Source organism: Benincasa hispida, chromosome 12, assembly GCF_009727055.1.
Source record: "Benincasa hispida cultivar B227 chromosome 12, ASM972705v1, whole genome shotgun sequence".
NCBI lineage: Eukaryota > Viridiplantae > Streptophyta > Magnoliopsida > Cucurbitales > Cucurbitaceae > Benincasa > Benincasa hispida.
The window spans coordinates 60,318,570-60,343,200 of NC_052360.1; the positions used below are offsets into that span (position 1 = coordinate 60,318,570).

Below are 24,631 nucleotides of genomic sequence, written 5' to 3' on the forward strand. Positions count from 1 at the left end.
AAAAAACCCCCTCACGTGAGACTTGCCATGCTTTGTGGCCTTGGCCTTCTAGTGCCAAGGCTAGCATTGAGGCATTCTTTTTTCATCATTTTCGGCTCTTTTTGGCCTCTTGTCATACCATGGGACTATTTTTCCCATTCTAAGCCTATTTTCTTCAATTAATCTTCAAATTCCACTCAAATGCTCAATTCAATATTAAAACACATCAAATAACATATTTTAAGTACAAAAACCAATAAAAGCATCAGGCAAAGAAAACACTTTTTTGGGTGCTTTTCAACTATCTTGGCGTGAACCAAAGTTTTTGGTGAGAGGGACCCTCATACTTAGAGGGAACTTAAACTATTGGTTTGAAGGGTTACGTTCTTCTTATGAGACAAGGAAAGATTGTGGCTACAATTGAGAGGAAATCTCATGCTTAGGAGGGCCTAAGTTGTTGTTTACTAAAAGCTAGGTTGTTCATTAGTTTCAGGTTATTTTCAACAAATAAGTATTACATTGTAATTGCTTAACTTTACATTAGTGAAATCTCTTTCCTTTGGGCACACTGCTCCCTAGAGTAGGTGATATTGCACCGAACTAACCAATCTCCGTGTCTCTTTATTATTGTTTAATTACTGTTTGTTTTATACATTGTTATTTATCTTGTTACAATATGGTGTTTACTTGGGGTTCAACAAAGCCTACAACCTAAAAAATCTGACCAATCAAAGTCAAAGTATAAGAGTTGGATTGGGTTATAATGATTATAATTTGGGTTGGATTAGATTTAGTTCGTAGGAATCAACCAGTTTGGTTTGACTCTGGGGTAGAAGGAAAAAAAAAAAATTATTAGTTCAAACTGAATCGAACCGGTCACCTCTGTCGATATATCTTTAGGTTTTCAATTGATTGAGAACAAAGATTAATAGAAGATGGGCGACTCTTGCATAAAGGAGCTTTCATAACATTGGGTGGAATCACCCTTGCGAAGATCTTCAATCGATGCCAATTCACTTTAAACGTATGGCTCGTCTCATTACTCATCATCAACAGCACCTTAAGGAAATATTTTAAAAACAACAAAGGGACCTGTCCATCTAGAACGAAGCTTACCAAACATGAGCTTTGGTGAGAATAAAACAAAAGAACCTTTTGGCCCACTTCAAACTATTTCTGAGCGATCATGTTGTCATTGAATAGTTTGGTTTTTTTTTTTCTCTTTATAGATTCTAGAATTCTCAAAAGCTTCAACTCTCATTTCTTCTAATTCTTGGAGATGTAGTAGTCCAGCTTCTCCAGTGGCTTCCAAATCTAAGTTGCACCTCTCATCGCCTTATGCCTTATGCTCGACATCTACGGTGACCTGGCCTAGTTAGCTTAAGGGAATAAACATCCAAAAATCAATCTTTTATTAAAGTGATAAATTGTTTCATACAACAAGGGGAAGACTCCTATTTCTAGAGTTGATTATAAACGAGGGTAAAAAAGAAATTTACTGGCTTTTTAACCCTTAATCCCAAATTAATTAATTATAATTAATTAACTAATTAATATTTTGATGATAACAAACCTGTTTTTTATTTATTGATAAATTGAGTATTTTGAAGTGTCTATTGCATAGAGCTCGGAACAACGGTTCCAACACATTTTGAATCACCTAAATTGGACGTCAAACGAAAAAGATATAGTTGAAATAAGCTTAATAGAAAAATCCTGAGCTGAAGACGTGGCAGAATTTTTCTCATCAAAGTGGATCAATTACAATGTGCCACTTGAAGCAATGGAGAAGTGACACATGGTGAACATTTGATTTTTGGATTGGTTTTAAAAAAAAATGAATTTAATATTATTTTATGTTTGTGTTACACATGGTGGTCATTTGTTTTTTGTTGGGTTTTAAAAGAAATGATTTTAAAACATATATATTATTATATTATTTTTTTTTTTGTGTCTAACGACTAGTTGAGTTTAAAACCTCCACCATTTATTTTTCATTTTCAAGATCCAATAGTCCAAATTAGATGTGGTTTTTAACAATTTTTCCTTTCTATTTAAACTCATTTTCTTCTCCAAATCATGACAAATTTTTTTATTATTTTCAATCCTTCATAACTCATTAAGCCACCATTGTTACTTTCTCTCCAAGCTTCAATTTTATTCTTTTCATCTTCTTTTTGAGAGAGATATTTTAAGTTGTGAGGATTGATTCATTGAGAGCTTTAATTTGTAAATCTACTCTTGGAGAGAGTTTTCCTCTTGATCTTGGAAAAAAAGTTGTAACGGTTTGATCCTTAATCGTTGAAAAGATCGGATTTGTTTTTGCATCTGAAAAAAGAACGTTATAACGACTCAACTCTAAGAGCTTGGGAAGTGGATATAGGCTGGTTGTGCTGAACCATTATAAAATTCTCGATATCAATTTCTCTATCCCTCAACTATTTAATTTTGCAATTAATTTGTTCTTAAATTTTATTGTTTGAAATTATTTGCAATTTTTGTTCTTAAATTTAATTGCTCATATATGTTTCTTTTGATTGGTAGTCCTTAAATTTATATATCATTTACCAATCCTTTTATTAGATTTAAAAATTGTGCTTTAAAGTGTGATGGTTAATTTCTTGTTTAATTCAAAGTGAAATTATTTATATAAATTTATTGTTTAAATTACTTGTTAGCAAAAAGTTTGCTAATTTGTTTAATTGGGCTCACATTAGTAAAAATTTTTAATTAGTTTGATCAAACCTTATTCACCCCTCTAGAGTTGCTATATACCAATCCTACAGAATTAACTTAGAATGTTACCTAATTACCTAATTAAACTCCATTCTTCTTGTATCATACGGGCAAGTGAGATGCCTTATCATAGACTAACCTATACGAGGACATACCAATAAATGTCTTGTAGGTGATATGGTATTCCTACAAAATATCGTCCAATCTAAGGCTCCAATCCTTCTTATTAAGGCTCACCTTCTTTTCTAAAATGATCTTTTTAAAAGTTCTTCAAACAAAGTCCAATAAAATTAGTAACCATTTACACAATTAATTTTATGAAGAATATGAAAAAGTTAAAAATTGACTCGCTTTCCCAAAAGTTCATGGAAAAATTGAAAAATTTCCTTTATTTATTTCTACATCTCAAATCAAAAGCTTGAGTCAGTTTATAATGAATTGGGTTGATGGTGCTCTCTAGACCATCCTCATCTCCATTAAGAATTGAGACGCAGTGAATATAAATTTTAAGATCATTATTTTTCTTTTCTGATTTTACATATCATTTATACTAGGGTTCAACAAACCCTATAGCCAAAAATATCGATCCGACCAACCCAACTTAAAATATACGAATTAGATTGAGTTGAGTTAGAATCGATTTTAATTTGGATTGAATTGAATAACTTCAAATTTGTAGGAATCCATCGGTTTGTCTTGGTTCTTGGGTTCAAGGAAAAAAGTTGTCGGTTCAATTCAAACTGAACTACTCACCTCTCTATAATTTTGATATTTGTTACTCTAACGCTATGCAATTTTTTTCTAGGAATTGGAGCTTTGTTTTCTATTAGATCTACGTTGTAATCCTCTATCTAACTTTAAAAATGTCACGCTTTCATTTTTTATAGAAAAAAATATAATATAATCGTTTCAGTCCCAATTATACTTCAATTAGAAATGATAATGAAAATTCATTTTTTTAATTATTTGATGCAACGTTGTTTATGAAAATTTTGAAATTGGATTCATTTTTATGACCGATCTATCAATTTTCTTTAATAAATGACATTAAGTGGGGTTATGGAAATTGATAATTAGAGGTAAAATGTAAAATTTGTGCAAAAGAAAAAAAAATTAAATTGAACTAAAAACATAAAGAGCAATTTAGAATTTTGAAACTAAAATCAAATTAGAATGTACAATTCAAAAGTTTTAGATTCAATACTAATTAAAATGAAATTAAACTCAATCTCTAAAAGCTAGACATAGACTCTTTACCAAAATGTTGGAGTTTTAAACCCCCATCTCAAACTATAAAAACAATATAAATACCCACACAATTATTTTGTATCTTAAGAAAAAGATTAAAAAAAAAAAAAAAGGTCATTGGCCATTTTTAAAAACGTTTTATCCTATTTTCACGCAACAAAACGTTTATGCCTTGACTCTTTAGTTTATTTAATTTTAAAACATAAAAATGTTCCCCTCTTGAAAAATCTATAGGTATTTAAAACAAAATCTAATTAAAAAAAATTAAATAGAATAAAAAATAAATAAAATATTGTAATCTAAACTAACAAAAACAAAAACTATCGCAGAATTATTATTACAAAAACTAAACGCTAGTAACATTTTTTTTGGGAAAAAATTAATAAAGACACGATTAAAAAATTTAAAGAATTGGACTTTATTTTCTAAAATAGATGAATACCAAAAACTAAAACTCTGACCATAGACACAAATATAAGGTGGACATGTCAATCTAAACATTAAAAACTAAACCAGACCTACAATTCTTTCTACTAGTGAGGAAACCTACAATTCTTCCTACTATTGCTAGGTATGCCAATTGCGTTCCCATTGGTACCATGTGTACATCAAGAGATGTCCGTGGCGCGGGACAATGGCGAAGATGGCTTCCTGTCGACTCCCATCCCCACTACTCATTTTATTTCCCATCTTCTTGAAATTCTCTACGGGATCGGGATGGAGATTTCTCATAAGAAAATTCACAGGAATCGGATTCCTCGAGGTAAATTTTTTCCCGTTTAGATTTTTTTTGAAAAAAAATAATTAACTTAATCACTATATCAATTTTTTACTTAAATAGTTAAATATCTCCCTCATATCTGACAAATATATATATATATACATTATATATATATATATATATATTATATATAATGGGGATGGGGATATAATTTTCGTCCTCATCCCCATGTAGCCAACAGAAAAATTTTGCTCTTGCTCCTTCCCCCATTTTCCATTTAATTAGGGATTTCCTACCTCATTTCGAACGGGACCCATGGGTTAAATAGACATCTCTAATACATGTTGCTCTTAAATATAATTTCCAAAACCTAAACCCAAAGGTGACTCATAAATACCTTGTATGCAAAGTTGCAAACTACTCGAAGTTCAAGAGCCAAGGGACAACAATATCTTTGGGCTAGTTGCATAAATGGAATTCAAGTAAAAAATAATAGAATATGTAGTACATGGATAAAATAATTGCATATATAGAACATAAAATAGTAATAGACTAAAAAGCCCACGCCTAACCACCATTTTACTCGTTTTTTCTCCATTTTCTCAAATTGAAGGCTATCAGTGATAGTCACTAATAGCTGTTATTAGCTGCTATCACTGATAGTTGCTATAAGTGGTAGCTTTCAATTTAAGAAATATTAATACAATCTTGTGATATTAGCTTTTTATTTCCTATTAGTTATCAGTGGTTATCATTAATACACTTTTATCAATTGAAATCAACCTTGAAATGTTAACACTTAAGGCTATCAGTGGCTATCAACGATAGACTTTTATAAGTAGTTGTCAACATTGAAAGAAAACCAACAACTTTAAAGGATTGAGCTATACTAGTGATGGAAAATTATCAATGGCTATCATTGATAGACTTTCATTAATGACTATCAACTTTGAAAGATTAATACAGTAGCAATCATTAATAATCTTCTATCATGGCTATCACCGATAGTCGCTATCACTGATAGATTTTCATCAATTAGAACAACTTTGAAATATTAACACTTAAGACTAGCAATGATAGACTTCTATTACTGGTTATGAACTTTGAAAGTGATGGAGTTCACTAACATGCAGCGGAGAAAATCATAATCAATAAGTACTATATTACACTTAATTTGAGTTTAAAACATGCTTTAGAAAAATTGTTTCATAAGAAGGTTTGCTGAACACAATACCTTTGATGAAACTTTTTCACAACCAGCTGAGCTCCACAAAAAGATGCTTCAATCTACAAGTTGACCACCACAAAGATCTTCTTTACTATTCTCTTGCAAGGATTGTGTGGTGAAAACACTAAATTGAACTGGTTTTGGTAAGGCTGAAAAGGGGTTGCTAAGGGTTTCAAATTCTGTAGAATTGTTGTAGAAATTCTGAATGCTTGGGTAATGATTCAGCCCAACACTCTAATTTAAAAAAGCTTTCATCATGCAATCTCAAAACTTGCATTAAGGCCAACTCCTTCTTCATGAATTGAGTGAAATTGGATGAATAAGGTGCTTTCACCCATAGTGGAAATTTCCAACTTTTGGAAATTTTCATTTTGTTTGTCAAAAAGTATTTTAAAAAATGATTTCTAAAATCAATTTAATAAATAGACTAATTTATTTGTTTATTAGTTTTATAAAATTAATTTAATTAATTAATTTTAGATAAAACTAAGTAATTAAACATTTTCATTACTATTATTAATTTAATATCTAATATTAAATTAATGAAACACCAATTTCACTATAATGAATTTAATTTTATATAATTAATATTTAAATCATAATTTAAACATTAATCGATTCTCCATTTTGGTTTAATTTTGATAAATTAAACATTTCAATTGTATCGAATACAATTAATAAAAACCCTAATTGAATTTGAACATTGTAAATTCTAAACCCTAATTTTAAATCTCATCAAGATTACTCAATTTACTAATCCAAATTATGAGCTAGTAGAGGGACTTTATGGACCTACAGATCAACGATTTGCAATTAATTGGTTAAACTCTTTAAACCGAATTAATCACTATTTGTTAACTATCAAGACATTCCACTATAGCTCGATAGTTGCACTCTCTCTACTATGATATATTTCTGTTCATTTTAACTATAATCGATAAGTCAACCATTCACAGGTCGTTCGTATTTACAGTTGGGTCAAAGATTATTGTTTTACCCCTGTAAATACATCTTGCTCCTTAAGCTCCCACTGATCCTCCATTGAACAATTGATTTATAGTCCAACTTATAAACCATAACCCTCTCTTTCATTTGAGGGCAGGACCCCGTTGTTCAAGACTAGGCATCAACGCTTAAGAGAACAACCTATCTGCTAATCCTAAGTCGGATAGGAGTGAATTCCACTTGCAAAGCTATGTCCCCTACTATCTATCCAGTCTTATCCCAAAATGGGAGGCTTATTGAGCAGTGCTATTGGACTACTCTCACCTATGCAGATCAAAGGATAATCCCGAATAAACAGAAGTTCGTAGTTAGCTCAAGATTAAGATTGAGTTACCCTAGGTCGTTGAATTTGAAATAATAAGTTTTAACAGTAAACGGTTGTTATAAAAAAAAAAGTGACTATTTCCAGGTCTGGTCTTATGCAAACTCATTGCACAGGATGCCTCCACTCACATGTCTTCACATGAATGATTTTTTATCACATCATTTGTATCAATATATAAAATGAGCCGCATCCAATAGTGTCACTAGGATGAGGTGCCCAATCTCATCCATATACTTATAGACCATTTTGGCTACATACTAAAACTTGATCCTCTTTTATATCATCACATAAAGTTAAAGTATTCATGTTATCGCCATGAATTTGTTTATTGGATTTTCATAAAAGAATGCAATATCAATAATAATTTATTGAACAAAATACTAAAAATATTTTTATTGATAAATAAAATATGTTAATAACATTTACGAACAACGAGCTTAGGACATTCCCAACAGAAAGAAACTCGATATATAGATATCACCTAAGTTCTATCACTAATATCACTCATATCATGGTTATTAGTGACGACTTCTTTCACAGATAACATCACTAATAAGATGATATCAATGATCTCACTGATATCATGCTATTAATGATCTCATTGATATCATGTTATCAGTGATAGTTCTCTATCACCAATAACATGTTATCAATGGTAGCTTCTATCACCGATAATGTACTATTAGTGGTAGCTTCTATCACCAAGAACGTGTTATCAGTGTTAGCTTCAATCACCGATAACATGCTATCGGTGGTAGTTTTTATCAATGGTAGCTATTGATCACCTCATTGTCAATTTCCTTGTCCTTTCCAAACATTCGTATGGTCCATTTTCTTTTTGATACTCTCAAGGGCACTTTTGTAAAAACAGCAAACAACCAAACAAAACCCTTCTTCTTTGTTTGATTTTGTCCATTGGAATTAATTAGGGTTTTTTCCTTCTAAAGATAATCTTTTCTTCAGAAGACGACTTGATTGACCTCAGGTTTTTTCTGTCAATGTTCATTTTAAACCATCAAGTCGGCCTAGAAGAAACTGGTGTAATATGGCTTTAGAGAAGTTTGGACCCCGACTACCCAAGAGTTTAGAGTCGAAAATTTCACTAATACGGTTGTTGTGGTCGGGCTACCATTTTTCCAGGTTTACTATTTGTTCGGTGCTCCATTTTCACCACTGATTAATAAACTGTAAGTGGAATCCTTTCATATTATTGATGTCACTGATATCTACCTAAGTCAAGTCACTAATATGCAGATAATTGATATTACCGATACACGAATATCATTGATATCATTGATGTCATTGATATCTATCTAAATCATTTTTATATCACTAATATAACTGGTAATTGATATTACTGATACGTGGATATCACTGATAGTTACCTAAGTCATATCACCAATATCGCCAATATCATTGATGTCACTGATATATACCTAAGTCAAATCACTAATATGTGAATATCATTGATATCTACTTAAGTTATATCTTTAATATCATCGATTTTAAACATTAGAATTGTCAAATTCATATTTTTCACATTTTAAATAGGACTTTAATATATTAGTGACTATCATCGATAGATTTATATTATTATGTCATAATAATGTAATAGATTTATATTATTATGTCATAAAAATGGAAGTATATCACTCATAGCTACTAATAAATTTTATAAGTTTTAGACTTTTAGTTTGATCTTAAGTATTTATTAATAAATTATTATACATTAGTTGATATGAGTCTATAAGTAATAGACTTCTACCACGGATTAAAGTAGTCTGTCAGTGATAGAAGCCTATCACTGATAGTATTATAGGCTATCAATGATAATACTTTATTACTAGCAGACTTCATACTTTTAAAGTCCTACAAAAAGAAAAATAAAACAAAAATTATGAACCCCTTTGATAATGTTCTCATTTCTCGTTTTTTGAGAAACAAATTTGTTTGATAAATATTATTTTGTTTCTTATTTCTAAATTTTAAAAAACATTTCTAAAAAATGTGTAAATTTGATAACTAACAAAAGTAGTTTCTTTCAAATTTGTTTTCATTTGGTATTCATATTATGATAATTGGCCTATTGGTATTAAGGACACTCGTGAGAATGATTATACACTTTCAAATCTTAGGTTCAATACTCAAATTAGTCTATTTTTTAAAAAAATAATGATAATAATTACTTTTTTAAGAAAAAAGGAATATCCTTTTACGAAGGACAGAGAGGGAACGGGGACGGTGTGGGAGATTGGGGACGGTTTGAGAGAGAGAAAGAGATAAAATCGAGAGTGAGAGGGAGAGAAAAGGAGGTAATCAGTATACAAGTACATGAACATAATCAAGGGTGCTTTTTGTCTAAAGATCCAATATGAAAAGAGAATGAAAGAACTTTACAAGTATACATGGATATGCCAATTCCTTCAGATTGTTTTCTCTCAATAACTTCCATAGAATCATTACAGATAACAACAATGTATCACAAAGACTAAAGAAACAAACTTAACATTCAAAAGAAACTTTATGTTACAGATTTCTATTTAGTTTACTGGCTTTCAAATACAATAACTCCTCCACCAACTTCTATATTTAGACATTGAATAAAATTTTATGTAACCTTAAGTTTGAACAGGCTTTAACTAGGAATTGACTATTCCCATGCTAGATTTAACTTTCCAACTATCCACCACGGGCAGTTTCGACCACGAGAAAGAATCGTCCCTCCCGATTACCTTCTGACGGAACATCAGCGACACAGTTACGATCAAACACAGAATCACTATATAAGGAACTAAATTAACAGTGTTTCCTTGACATCTCTTCAAAACCATATCCGCAGACAGGTTACCAGCAAAGCTACCAAAAGAGTTATTCAACTTCATAATCTCAATTCCATTTAGAAGACCATCTATAGCATATGGAACACTCTGGTTAGAGCTTCCGATACCAATTCTAAGAACCCCTTCTTGATCACCACTGACCATGAAATCGACATAGAACGCCGTAGAAAGTTCCCAATTTGTAGCGGTTGAGAGATCGAAATTCTCGTATGCCATGTACCCGTTAACATAGATATTGAAAAACAGAAAACCAATTGACATACTTGCAATATCACAAAAATGCAAGCGAACAAGGTAATTGTATCCATCAATAGCCGGGAAGGTCCATGTCATATTCGTGTTTGGAATTGAAGAATTAGTACTCTTGATCACTCGGGCAGAGTTATGGACATTATCAGGACAAACTTCACGACTTGCTCCACCTTCCTGATACTTAATTCTTCCACTAGAATACACTTTCTTTGATCCCTCAGTTGATTCAAAGTGTTCATCATCAGGAACCCAAGTTCTCCAGAAAGAATCATTAAAGGGAGTCACCTTAGGCCCTCCAACATTGACTCTATACAAGACTTCACGCCCTTCCTTGGACAACCCATTAACATCTTCACTACGTTCATAACTCAAATATTTTGCAGAATCAGCAACAAGATCTTTAGGTGCAGAGATAACTTCAATCGCGTTAACAAAAGCGAAATTCGATTTCTTAACAGGGACGAAGGTAATTTCGAGAGTTTCAGTTTCAATCCAGATAAGAAACTCCTTGATTCTAGGGTTTACAGCAGAGACCCCACTAAAATTACTCAAAATCACATACCCATTAACCAGAACGTGAAATTGAGCACGAATGAGATCCAAATTGGAAGAACTAAAAGTTTGGAAATGGAGACGTACCATATGTGTGCCTTTGTCTCTGATCTGAAACTCGTACTTGGATGGCACCTCGAAAACCCGAGCTGAACTGTAAATCGGGGGCAAACCCTGAAATGGGTGTTCATTTCTGAGGGAGAAAGAGCGGGGAGAAGAGAGAAATGGTGAATTTGAAGGGGAGGAATCGGAGAGGAAGATGCGATGATCGACGGTGGACTTTAGGGTTGACCCACAGTCGACGAGATAGTGATCGATGGGAGAGAAATGGGAAAAGGAAAGAATAGGGATTGTTGATGAAGAAAGTATGAAAGCAAAGAGAATTGGCTTCAGAAACTCCATTGGAAGAGGATTGACAGTTGAGAGGAAGAAGAAGAAGAATATGATGATGAAGAAGAAGAGAAAGCCGCGTTTGAATTAATGGGATACAAATGGAACCAACCAATCACTTCATACAGCTAAGATTTGAAGACGAAGTCCACTGCTACACTACAATATTCATATTATTTTCTCTTTCTGCCTCCATATATTTGAAATGACAAAATGAACATGTCTCATACATGGTATGTGTTACGATCTAGTGGTATGTGGTTCGAATCTCTTGAAAAAAAGTATACTTAATTTTTTTTTTTTTTTTTTTATCATAAATTTGGGAGGGGATACTCGTAGAAATGACAAAATACAGACCTATATATCTTTAGATAATGAACATTAAGCCAATTCTATAATCCTTAATATGTATCATTTTAAAATTGACCACTCCAACTTTTTCCATTTCTATGAGTGAGGCTCTCCAAATTTACGATCACAAAAAGTCGGGTGTATTTTTGTACTCAATATATTTGAAATATAATAAATTATTTAAAAAAGAAAAAAAAAATAGGTTCAACTATATGCGAACGATGAGGGATGTACCTTTAACCTTTTGATCAATAATGTATGTTTTGACTGGTTCAACTATATTTAAATTGGTAAAAATTGTAATGCAATGATGTTAGTTGGAAATGTTTCTATTTTTTTTTTTAAATGAGGTTTAAATTTTAGTGAATTTCCAAACACTACATTTGGTCACTGATCTAAAAATAAGGTTTTTTTTTTTAAAAAAAATAAATAAATAAAAAATCAAAGACCATGGAGGTAAATCAAGAGACTTCAGGGAGAATAGAGTTCTTTCATGTTCTTAGTCATTTAGCATGTGATTAATAGTTTTAGAATAAGAGTGATCATGCACAACTAAAGAATGGACAATTCTGGATCTGTTTTCCATGATAATGTTTTTGTTTCTCATTTCATGTTTTTCATTTCTTATTTTTTGTTTCCTATTTCTTAATTTTTAACCACGATTGCACAGTGTTATCGTATAGCCATGATCGCAGGGCACTATCACATAGCACCTCACGCCAAGTGTCATTGCACAGCAGGCATCACCCAACAACGATTGAACGAGCTTTCTTGTTCTTTCAAAGGAGACTTCGTTTTCTCCAGAAAATACACCGGGAACAGCACGAGCGACTTGAAACTTTAAACACAGACTCGATCGCAATTAAACACCCCAAAACACACGGACCCTTACAAACCAATTTGTAAAAAGAAAGCGATAAGTCTATACAGTCCAATCCCGAAAACATCCAATAATTGCAAAAATCATACATTCCACAGAACATTCATCACATGAATTACAAAATGCAAAATCCTACCAGAACACTGTAAAATCTGAAATTTTGGAAAATTTTGGACCAGAAACCTGGATTTGATACCAATTGAAGGTCCTTGAGTGAAAATATAAGATTGGACCAAATACCCAAAATTTACATAACATAAATTTTATTGCAAAAACATACAGATTATGCATTTAAAAGAAAATTGCAGCATGCTTTAAAACAAAGATTACAGAAAAGAAAAAAGGTTTAAGAAACCTTACCCTTGAAGAACTCTTCACGAGATTCCTTCTTTGAATCTTGTCATGAATAATCTCGAACTCTCTAACCGTCTACAACGACACCACCAAAAAAGATTCCTCTGTATTTTCTGGATGAGAATCCAGGAGTTTTGTGGGCTCTGACTATTTTGGAAGAGGGGTTTTTGAGAGTGTTGAGAGGAAGAAATGATGTTCCAATTTTCTCACAAAACTTTTATGTGTTTTTTTCACTCTTGTGAAAACCACACTAGGAAGAAGAAGAACCTCACTTCTCTTCCTCACTGCCATGTTTTTTAGAGAGAAAAGAAGGTAACTTCCTTCCAAAATGATTTTAAAAAAATAAATGAAATGAAATTAATTTATTTTTATAAACCGATTTAATATATTTATATGATAACTACCTTATCATATAATATATATTAAACTATATGTTATATCAAATATAACACATAACCTATAGTTTCTAAATTGTATCAAATACAATATAACTTATAGTTTCAATTCTCTCACCAATGACATTTAGTATAATTAAATTCATATAAATAGTATTTGAATCATATTCAAATATTTATTTCCTATCACATAAACTTTATATTATAATATATCAAAATACATTATCGTAATTATATCATATATAATTATATTAAATTAATTATATCACATATAACTAATTCTCTCAATTAATTTGAACAATTCAAATTTATCCAAAAATTGATTCTCATTAATTCTCGTTGAGTTACAAAGAGGACTCATGGACCTGTAGCTTAAAGCTCCAATGGTACATGAATAATTAATTAAACTCTTTTAAATAAATTATTCACCATCCGTTAACTGTCGGGCACTCCACTAAAAACCGATAGCTGTACTCTTCACACTACAGATATATTTATGTGCCAATTGGACAGACAACAGTACATTGACCCTTCACAAATTGCTCGTAAGTACAGTTGGACCAAAATACCGTTTTGCCCCTGTAGTTACATCTAACTCCTTAAGTACCACTGATCCCTCTAATGAACAATAAATCATAGTCCAACTATGACCAAACCCCTCTCAGGTCAGGAGAGATTGTGGCACCACATTGTTCAAGCCCCGAAATCAGTCCCTAAGGGAGCAATTTATCTACTTACCTCGACATTGGGAAAGGAGTGAATTCCTTCTTGCATAGTTATGTTCATAACTCCCTAATCAGATAAATCCTCAAAATGGTAGACTTGTTGAGTTAGCGATCTGGTCACTCTCACCCATACAAATCAAATGACCGCCTTCATAGGCAGGAGTTCACAGCTCACTCAGGATTCAGGTCATGTTACCTATAGTTATCCTGGTGAAATGAAAGTCTCTGTTATGAACAGTGTTATATAATGAGACTAAACATTTTGTGGTCTGATTTTATACAAACTCCTTTGTATAGAATATTTCCGCTCACATATCTCCACATGAAATAATCAGGATCAGATCATTTGTAGCACTTTACAACAATTCTAACATCTACAAAGCGGGTCATACTCGTAGTGTCACCAGGATAAGATATCCAACCTTATTCGTCTACTACAAACCGTTTAGGTTATTACTTAAACGTGATACACTTGTATGTCTTTACATAAATGTTTAAGCTACAAAGATAACCTTGGATGTTACTTTATTGATTTGTGGTTAATGCAACTAATTTTGAAATAAAACATCACATATTTTATTACATAAATAAAATGTTTGTACATTACAATTATAGACTATGGGACTTTACGAGATTTAGGGCATCAACCCCAACAGATATATGTGAACCTATTAAACTACCAAGTGGAACATTTAGATATTTTATGGTATTAATAGATGCATCAAGTAGATGGTCATACATGTGCTTATTATCAAGTCGAAATCTTGCAATTGCAAGATTACTTGCTCAAATAATTAAGATAAGAGCACAATTTCCTGATTATATAATTAAGATCATTTGTCTTGATAATGTTGATGAATTTACATCCCAAACTTTTGATAATTATTATATGTCAATTAGAATAAATGTTGAACATCCTGTAGCTCATGTTCATACACAAAATGGTTTAGCAGAATCATTTATAAAACGTTTGCAATTAATTGCAAGACCATCAATTATGAGAGCTAAGGTTCCTTCAACTGTGTGTGGACATGCTATTTTGCATGCAACGTCACTTGTACGCATTAGGCTAGTAGCTTATCATAAGTACTCACCATTACAATTAGCTTATAATCATGAGTCAAACATTTTCCATCTAAGAATTTTTGGATGTACAGTATATGTTTCAATTGTTCCACCATAACGCACTAACATGGCTTCTCAAAGAAGGTTTGGAATATATATTGGATATGATTCCCATCAATTATTAAATGTTTTGAACCCCTAACCGGTGATGTATTTACTGCACGATCTGCTGATTATCATTTTAATTAGCTAAATTTTTTAATATTAGGGGGAGGAATTAAGAAATTAGAAAAAGAAATTACATGGAATGCATCGTTATTATCTCATTTAGATCCCTGTACAGATCATTGTGAACTTGAAATTTAGAAAATAATTCATTTGCAAAATATAGCAAATCAATTACCAAATGCATTTATAGATGCAAAAAAAGTAACTAAGTCACATATACCAACTGCAAATGTTCCATAAAAAATTGATAGCCCAACACTACAAGTTTTCACTAATGAGTCTAGAACACGCCAGAAGCGTAGTAGAACAGTGAGTTCCGAAGATAAAAATCCTCGAAAACGAAAAATAATTAATATTGAAAAAGACTTGGTTGAGGATGTAAATACACATGAAAAAAATCCTTGACATGACTAGTGAGGAAGGTAAAATACTTAAAGATATTAATGAGATTTCAATAAACTGGGTCATGACAGGAAAAAGATAGAATCAAACTAATGTAATTATTGACAACATTTTTTAGTATAATGTTGCTCTTGATATTATATTTGAAAATGAGGATCCTGAACCAAAATCTGTTAAAGAATGTCGACATAGAAAAGATTGGCTTTAGTGGAAAGAAGCAATCGAGGCAAAATTAAACTCAGTTTCAAAACATCAGGTTTTTGGACTAGTAGTCTGAACATTAGAAGGTGTTAAACATGTGGGATACAAATGGGTATTTGTGAGGAAAAGAAATGAAAATAATGAGGTCACAAGATATAAAGCAAGACTAGTTGCGGTATTTATTTTAAGGAGACGTATTCTCCGGTGGTGGATATAATTACATTAAGATATTTAATTGGCTTGACTGTGCATGAAAGTCTAGATATGCGTCTTATAAATGTAATCACAATATATTTATATGGATCTCTTGATAATGATATTTATATGAGAATTCTAGAATGATTTAAGATACTTGAAACATATACATCGAATTCTCGGGAATGGTATTCAATAAAGTTACAGAGATCACTATATGAATTGAAACAATCAGGACGAATGTGGTACAATCGTTTGAGTGGATATTTATTGAAAGAATGATATCAAAATAATCCAATATGTCTGTGTGTTTTTATAAAAAAATCACGATTAGAATTTGCTATTATAACGGTATATGTTAATGACTTGAATATAATTGGAACTCTTGAAGAGCTTTCAAAGGCAATAGAATATCTTAAGAGAGAATTTGAGATGAAAGATCTCAGAAAAACAAAAAATTTTCTTGGTTTGAAAAATTGAGCATTTAGCAAATGAAATATTTATTCTTCAGTAACTTGAAAAATTTTGAAAAGATTTTATTTGGACAAAACACATCAATTAAATATTCCAATGGAAGTTCATTAATTAGATATAAAGAAAGATATATTTCAACCTCAAGAAGATAATGAACTACTTCTTGGTCTTGAAATACCATATCTTAGTGCAATTGGTGTACTTATGTATCTTGTTAATAATACAAGACCAAATATTGCATTTTTCAGTAAATTTATTAGCAAGATATAGTTTTTCTCCAACAAAAAGACATTAGAATGAAATCAAGCGTATACTTCGTTATTCCTGAGGAACAATTGATATGAGTTTTTTTTGTTCAAATAAATCAAATTTTGATCTAGTTGGTTATGCAGATTCTGAATATTTATCTGATCCACACAAAACTATATCTCAAACAGGTTATCTGTTCATATATAGAGGAACTTCTAAATCATGGCAATCGTGAAACAGACCATAACGGTCACTTTCTCAAATCATGCTGAAATTCTTGCAATTCACAAGACTAGTCAAGAATGTGTATGGCTAAGGTCAATGACTCAGCATATTCATGAAACATGTAACTTGTCTTCTAATAAAAATCTCTCAACAATATTATACGAAGACAAAACAGTTTAAAGGAGATATAATAAAGTATATTTCACCGAAGCTTTTCTACATTCATGATCTTGAAGAAAATGGCGACATCACTGTACAACAAATGTGTTCGAAGAATAACTTGATAGACTTATTTACAAAGACATTACCAACCGCAACTTTTAAAAATTTTGTGCACATTGGAATGCAGCGTCTCAAAGATCTTAAGTGATATTTTCGTGAGGGAAGCAAATATATTGTATTTTTTTTAGGAGTATGTATTATATGAAATATGTACTCTTTTTCCTTCACTAGGTTTTTTTCCCATTGGGTTTTTCTTCTCATTGGGTTTTTCCTAGTAAGGTTTTAATGATGTGTATTTCATATATATATATATAATGGGCATCCCGGGAGTATTATAAATATTATAGAAAATAGATGGTCATTAGATGCTCATGCTTAGTGTCATTGACCATGTATCATGTCTCCATTTTCCAAAGTATTATCCATGTGTCTTGTAAATACTCATTCTTAGTGTCCATGTAAAACGGAAAAATTTGAGAATTTTCTCATTTCTTATTTTGTTAAGTTATTTTATTTTTTTAATTTATATATTATGTTTGATTTATTGTAATATTTATTTATTTTATTATTATACTATATTTATTTTAATTTTATATTTTATTACAATCCATGTTCTCATTGTGTACCTCAAATTTACAACATATATAATTTTTTTTTAGCATAAAACATATTCATAAAATAATTAATAGTAGCTTATATTAGGTTTTATATGATTTATAAATATATTAGTAAACACATTTCGAACCATTGTTTAAATTGGAATTCAATTCTAAATTTACTAGCAACACATTTGAAAACATAAAATACAACCTCGTTTTCATTGAATCCATTGTTTTTATTGAATTTCTTCTATCGGGGTTAGAGTTTCATCGCCTTGCTCTGATACCATATTGAAATAGAAAGAGAAAAAGAAACAACACAAGATTGACGTGGAAAACCTTAATTCAGGGAAGAAAAACCACGATAGAAAAGGTTTTATTATTTTAATGTCATACATACAAGAGACCCTAAACTCATATTAAATAGAATGAGGGAAACCCTAATTTTAGTAGGCATAAAGGAAAAGACAAATATGCCCTTAGGGCTAATGCACTTTCAACCATTTTCAAATTACCTACTAAACAACCTCTTAATTTTTCTCAACATTCTATTCAAATCAGTATCTCAATCTTGACTTTTCAAAGATTTATCAAACTAATAACTATTTCCATCCCTTATCCATGTTTATCTAATAGACATGCCTAACACTAGAAATCACTTACGAATATAGCTTAATTGACATAAGGCATACAACTTTTTATCAAGAGATCAAAAATTTGAGTTCTCATCTTCAAATTGTTGGACTAAAAAAAAGTAATAATCTAGAACCTATAAATAAAACTGAAGGACTTTCTAAACTTTATTTTAAGCTAAAAAACTAAGTTAAAAACTTATTCTATCTTCCATTTAAGTAGACAAAATGGCATATAACAACTGCATTGATTAAGAGAGTTTTCAAGAATGTCCAAAGACTGATTCATTGATCTATTTTACATCCCAAAACAATGCAACACAAAAAAAGAGGGAAAAGGATGGAGAGCTGAAATTGCCCAGTATTTTCTTCAAACTACAGACATTTACCGCAAATTGGTTTCTCGGTAACACTAAATGGATCTTGTTCTTCATCAGTTAAAGGAATACAACAGACATGATCCTCAAAAAGCGGGATCGGGGTTGAACTTCACGGATTCTCTCCATACAAGTTCCTTGATGTTTTCTTCAGTATACGACGGTTGCTCGAAATCAAAACTGAAAGGCCTCGGACATACTGGCTCCTCATTGATATCATGCAGAGGTGCCAAGTATGGATGGCACAATGCCTCATCAACTGCAGATCATCGAGGTTTGATGTGATCATCCAAAGAAGGAAAAGAATAGATAATCTTTAGAACTCAAAGACATAGTTGTACAACCTATAGAACCGATCCTGTTCAAGTGAGGTTGAAAAGAATACATAATCTTTTGCATCGTAAGGAATATATGTACTACCACTGTGATTATTATATGCACTACCATTTAAATGTAAATCCCCAAAAAAATATGAGAAATTGACAAGCTTTCCCAAGCTATAACAGAAGAGGGATCAGAGTCTAAGGTTTACTTATATTCCTCGGAGTTAAATTATCTTTCATCAAGCAGACAAAAACCAAATCTCACCTTGTTGTACAGTGTTTTAGGCTATAACTTTCCAAATACAGAGCTAGAAGAGTTGGTTTAGTTATGTAAGTCACTGGGTTGAACTATACCTGTAATGCGCTTAGTAGGATCAAAGACTAGCATCTTCTCCAGCAAGTCAATAGCAGCAGGAGCCATGGTGGGAAATCTAGTGGAAAACTGTTGCTTGGGGAACTGAGGAAGATGTCTAAAATATCTTCGTGGATTGTCACTTCGTAAGAATCCAAGGCTCGAGTCATCGGGTGACCCAATGAGCTTCACAAACCAAAAGGAAAACGGGTGTGAAGTCAGATTAGAGGCATTCTCAAGGTTGTGCCACAAAATTGGTCTATAGTTTACTGTCATTCAGTACCAAGAGTTGGGGAAAGAGTGAAAAATAGGAAGCAAAGGCAGATTCTGATAACTGGAAAACATACCTCAGTGATAAGTTTCAGCTGATGGACGTAGTCTCTTCCAGGAAACAATGGTTGTCTGTGCATAATTTCACCAAGTATACAGCCAACAGACCAAATATCTATTGCTCCAGTATATTCTGAACAATTAAGAAGCAATTCAGGTGCACGATACCACCGAGTAACAACGTACTCGGTCATAAAATCGGTTTCAGAAGTTGTCCTTGCAAGCCCAAAGTCTCCAATTTTTAGGTCACAATTTGCATTGAGGAACAAATTGCTTGGCTTCAAATCACGGTGTAGAACATTAGCAGAATGTACGTATTTTAGCCCTCGTAACAACTGGTACAGAAAGTACTGCATATGGATACAAATTGAAGTACTAATAAGATTCAACGAAGCATCAACAAATTCATACTTTTAGATGTAGCTTAACATTAAAAAGAATCCCAATTCACCCCACAGGAAATTCACTACTTGGGAAAAAGAAGATAAAATCTAACAATCATTAATTCTTTATGTAAGTGTTTCAGCTTTAGTCAAGAAGTATCATATCCCACCAATGGGAAAGGGTGTAAATTTATCATTTTTCCTCTTACAGAAAAATTAAAAGGAAAAAGTTAGATGTTAAGATCGAAACGAAGTTGAAAATATTTAGACCACCGGTTATTGTAGGGACCATTCAAATTGGAGGCTTTCTTTAGTTCCTCAAATGATATTTGAAAGTCAACTCTTGATGGAAATGTGTACAGCTGAATGGAGTAGCAATTTCCTACTGGTAAGAATTTCTAGAATTAACAGAGGTGCATATTATGATTATTGGCATTGATAACTTTGATCTTGTGACGTGAAAAACTTTTCAATATGAGTGAATGAAAGAAGAAAGTGAACTATGAAGTGAGTAAATCTTTTTTAAAGTAACATATTTAGTTGTTGAATTCATAAACAGGATAATGTCTAATTAAAATGTTTATAGTACTGTAATTGCAAGAAGATGAGAAGGTACCAACCCGGCAATGGTCGTCAGTCAACGACTGGTTGGACCGTATTATCTGATTTAGATCTGTATCCATCAATTCATAAACAAGGTATACATCATTGAAAATCTCCTTCTGAGGAGGTCTTATAATATCTTTGAGAGCAATAATCTGCAGTTGAGGGAAAAAAGAGAAAAAAAAAAAGGTTTAGCCTCACCACATAATTGAAGAAGTAATATCATGTTTTGAAAAATACCTTAGCACATAATTTACAGTAGTAATTATATAAAAAAAAGAATTAAAAAAAATGGTTGATAGAATATCGAACTGAGAATATGAAATAGACTTCTTCAATTAATTGTTAAATCCCTTCGGCTAATGCTCATACTTCATATGGAGATGGATACTCCAATAGGGAGAAAACTAATACATATAAGTAACAGACATTAAGATCAAGAAAGTAGCATAATAAACAAGTTAGATAATGTAACTAATGATTTGAAGTAAGTAACATAGATGCTGAAATTTACATTTTCATGATCCATGTGTCGAAGAAGCTTGATTTCTCGTAAGGTCCTTTTAGCATCAATTCTATTGTCAAATGCATTGCCAACCTTCTTAATTGCAACCTCTTCATTTGTTTCTGAGTTCGAAGCAGCGCTGAACGAGACAAAGAAGTAATGTGTTGCTTTAATTGTTGATAATATTTGTTTATAAACCAAACTTTCATCGACAATAATGAAAAAAATACAAAGGCATTACAAAACACAAGTCCGCAAAAAGTCCCAAAAGAGTATATACCTTATGAAATTCATGTGCTATAGGAAATTCTAATGCTTGTATGCAAGAAGAATCTTGCAAGTTCCATAATAAAGAGATTAGAATTATTAAAAATTCTTTAACTCAGATATATATAGTAAAAGCTAAAAGCTGTTATGGTTAAAGGATTAAATTTACTAACTTATTAGTTTAAGCTTGTTGGTGTTTTTGTGATAACTAGGAGGTAATGAGTTCAAACTCCTGCAATGTTATTCCCTTCCCAACTCATATTGATAGTTCACTTCTAGACTCTCGTGTTAATTCTTGAGTACAAAAGTGAGGAGCATGGAGAGTGTTAAAGCTTCACATGTATTAAAAGATTAATTTACCTTAATTTATCAATACTGACTTTAAAATTTGGGTGTATAGGTGATAACAAAAGCTTCGATGAGAAATACATCTAAACAAGACAATGTGATACAGCAGAGCAGGAATAAGAAACAATGTACATACAAGCAGAAGATCAAATCTCATATTGATCGTTAAAACAGAAAGCATAAATGTCTATAAAGATTACCTAAACATGTTTAAAAAATTTTAAATTGATCTTACCAAGATAGAACCTAGTAAATTGCAGAAGACAGAGAAGATGGGATGCTTGAATAATATAAAACAAGATAAAAGGAAGAACTTGGGGAAATCTGTCACAAAAAGCACAAAAAAAGTTCTCTTTTACAAACAGCACCCTTTTTGGCCAATTGTTTTAATGAATGATATCGAGACCAAAATAAAAACTTTAACTTCATTTAATAGCACATTCAAATCATCAACTTTTTGGACTTTCTTAATCTCGGCCCGAACAACTACCGAAATTGGACAAATATGGAGGAAAAGAAAAGAAGTGAATCAAAACTCAAAGCAGTCTCAGAATCAGCGCATTCTACTAAACACATAAACTCAAAAGAACCAAGGAAATCAACAAAAACAAAATTAAACATATATATCAAGAATTCTACTTAAAGTTAGAATGGTCAATCTTAGTCCAACTCAATTCTCAAACAACACAAGTCAAACACATTATTTCAAATGAATCGACACATCTCCATAGAAACAATCGAAAAGTTTCATGAAATATCTCTAAAATTTCCAAGTTTGAAGAACAAACAATAACCAGCAAAAGGAACAAGCAGAGAAGAAAAACTTTATACCATACAATTCCATAAGCTCCTCTCCCAACTGGCCTTATGGGTGGAGTATACTTCCTAGAAACCTCAAATAGATTCCCATACACATTGTATTGAATGTATCTACCACCATGGGTAGGGACTCCCCTGATGTTCTGATCAAAAGAATTGGACTCCATTAACACTCCCGAGGTCTCAAGGAAGAGAAGAAATCAAAATTGAGGAAAACCCCAAATAGAAAACTGGGAAAGGAAGATAACCCAATTGAGATTAAGGGTAAAAGTGAATTGGGTGTTCGAGATATGGGAGAAATTTGAAGAGGGGTGTGTTGAAATTAGCAGGAAAAGGTAGCTGAAGATTTGTCTGAGGATTGTTTAGAGTTAAAAGAGAGATGTTGAAAGAGAGGAATATGGGGAGAAGTTGAAACAAATACGCACTTTCATTTGGACGACTTCGAGGAGACTGGGCGGCCTGTGTGTGTATATATGCTCTCTCATTCGTACTTCCATGGACGACTTCGATCAACTTTCTTTTTTTAATTTGAACAGACTTGACTTCTTTCTTTTTTTTTTCTTGTCCTCTCTCTTTTTTGATTGATTGATGACTCAGACCTTGAATTTACTTTAGATTGCTTGGAATTTCTTTCCTTTTTATTTTATATATAACATTCTTTATCTTGCTTGGATCAGTGTTCACCACTGGTTATACATTCATACCAAGATGCAATGTGGTCAAAGTTTTAGTTCTTAGTCTTACTCAACTCAATATTCATCTAGAAATGGTTAATTTGATAAATGATGTTTCTGTGGATCTTATGGAGGTCTCTTTTTTCATTAAAGAGCCAGTGAGGATTGTGCATGAGATGATCGATGTTTCCTTCTCCAATGTAAGATTCTTTTACAATGTCAGCACATTCACTCCCTTGCATTCAAGGCATTGGAAAAGCACATTTCTTCTCTTCTTCAAACCCTTTACTCATAATGATTTAATCTCTTTGTCACTCGAGATATTATTTTGTAGTGGTTTGTTTTAATGATTATTTTCTAAAAAACTTTAAGTTATATAGATAGAAAAGTTAAATTACAAGTTTAATCCTTGAACTTTGAAATTTATGTCTATTTGATCTTTGAATTTTCAAAAATGTCTATTAGGTCGCGAAACATTTAATTTTAATTCTTGAGAAATTAAAATTTTTTAAGGATACAAATTTAAATTCTATATATAATAGAATCGTAAACTTTCAATTTTTAATTTGAACTTTTTTGTATGTGCTATTTAATATTGTATGAATTTTCCTTGGTTTTAAGTGGCATGAGAATTTGAATCTACGACTTCTAAAGAGATAATACATGTCAATTATAGTTGACTTAAAGTCCCATTTGAATTCTGAAAATAAGTAGAGTAAAGCAATTAATAATTGTCAAACAACATAGTTAATTAATAATGAAGAATTAGCAATTAACAATCAATAATTGTCTTTTAATAAACAAAAGTTTTTTCTGGTTTACATTGAGATGATGGAGTTGATAGATCAATTGAACTAATTAATGCCGACATGACTGTTTAAGATATTTGTTCTGTACTCTGTAGTGGAAAAATATGCTAAAGTAAAGTACATATAATTTTAACAAATTTATAGGTTTATATCTCCCTTCTAAAACTTTATTTGGTACAAATTGAAGAAATTTTTAAAAGAATCTATATTTTATATACTTTTAAGACCAATCTAATTACGGTTACGATTGACATCGAATTAGTTGTGTGAAAAAATCATCGAAAAAAAATCGTTTATGTTTAGTAAAATAGATTTAAATTAAATATGCTAAAATCACTTTTAAAAACACGTTAATCTCTCGTAATATC

At 31.6% G+C, this 24,631-nt stretch overlaps 2 protein-coding genes across 2 annotated transcripts; both read right to left on the bottom strand.

Annotated features, from left to right (window-relative positions):
• Positions 1-9,576: 9,576 nt before the first annotated feature.
• LOC120068033 (probable receptor-like protein kinase At5g24010) lies at positions 9,577-11,456 on the bottom strand. Its single transcript, XM_039019703.1, has one exon. The coding sequence runs from the start codon at positions 11,286-11,288 to the stop codon at positions 9,882-9,884; it is 1,407 nt and encodes a 468-aa protein (XP_038875631.1). The 5' UTR covers positions 11,289-11,456; the 3' UTR covers positions 9,577-9,881.
• Positions 11,457-18,702: 7,246 nt separating this feature from the next.
• Positions 18,703-23,323, bottom strand: LOC120068255 (mitogen-activated protein kinase homolog MMK2). Its single transcript, XM_039019968.1, has 6 exons — positions 22,793-23,323; positions 21,356-21,485; positions 20,859-20,996; positions 19,873-20,205; positions 19,528-19,711; positions 18,703-19,109 (listed from the first exon to the last, which is right to left on the bottom strand). Exons 1-6 carry the CDS (start codon positions 22,945-22,947, stop codon positions 18,937-18,939), a joined length of 1,113 nt encoding a protein of 370 aa, XP_038875896.1. The 5' UTR covers positions 22,948-23,323; the 3' UTR covers positions 18,703-18,936.
• Between the last annotated feature and the right edge of the window lie 1,308 nt (positions 23,324-24,631).

Coding starts and splice junctions, on each gene's coding strand:
- LOC120068033 (XM_039019703.1), bottom strand. CDS start 11,288: ATGGAGTTTCTGAAGCCAATTCTCTTTGCTTTCATACTTTCTTCATCA.
- LOC120068255 (XM_039019968.1), bottom strand. CDS start 22,947: ATGGAGTCCAATTCTTTTGATCAGAACATCAGGGGAGTCCCTACCCAT. Junction 21,486..22,792: donor GGAGCTTATGGAATTGTATG/GTATAAAGTTTT, acceptor TGTCTCGTTCAG/CGCTGCTTCGAACTCAGAAA. Junction 19,712..19,872: donor AGCTGAAACTTATCACTGAG/GTATGTTTTCCA, acceptor TGGTTTGTGAAG/CTCATTGGGTCACCCGATGA.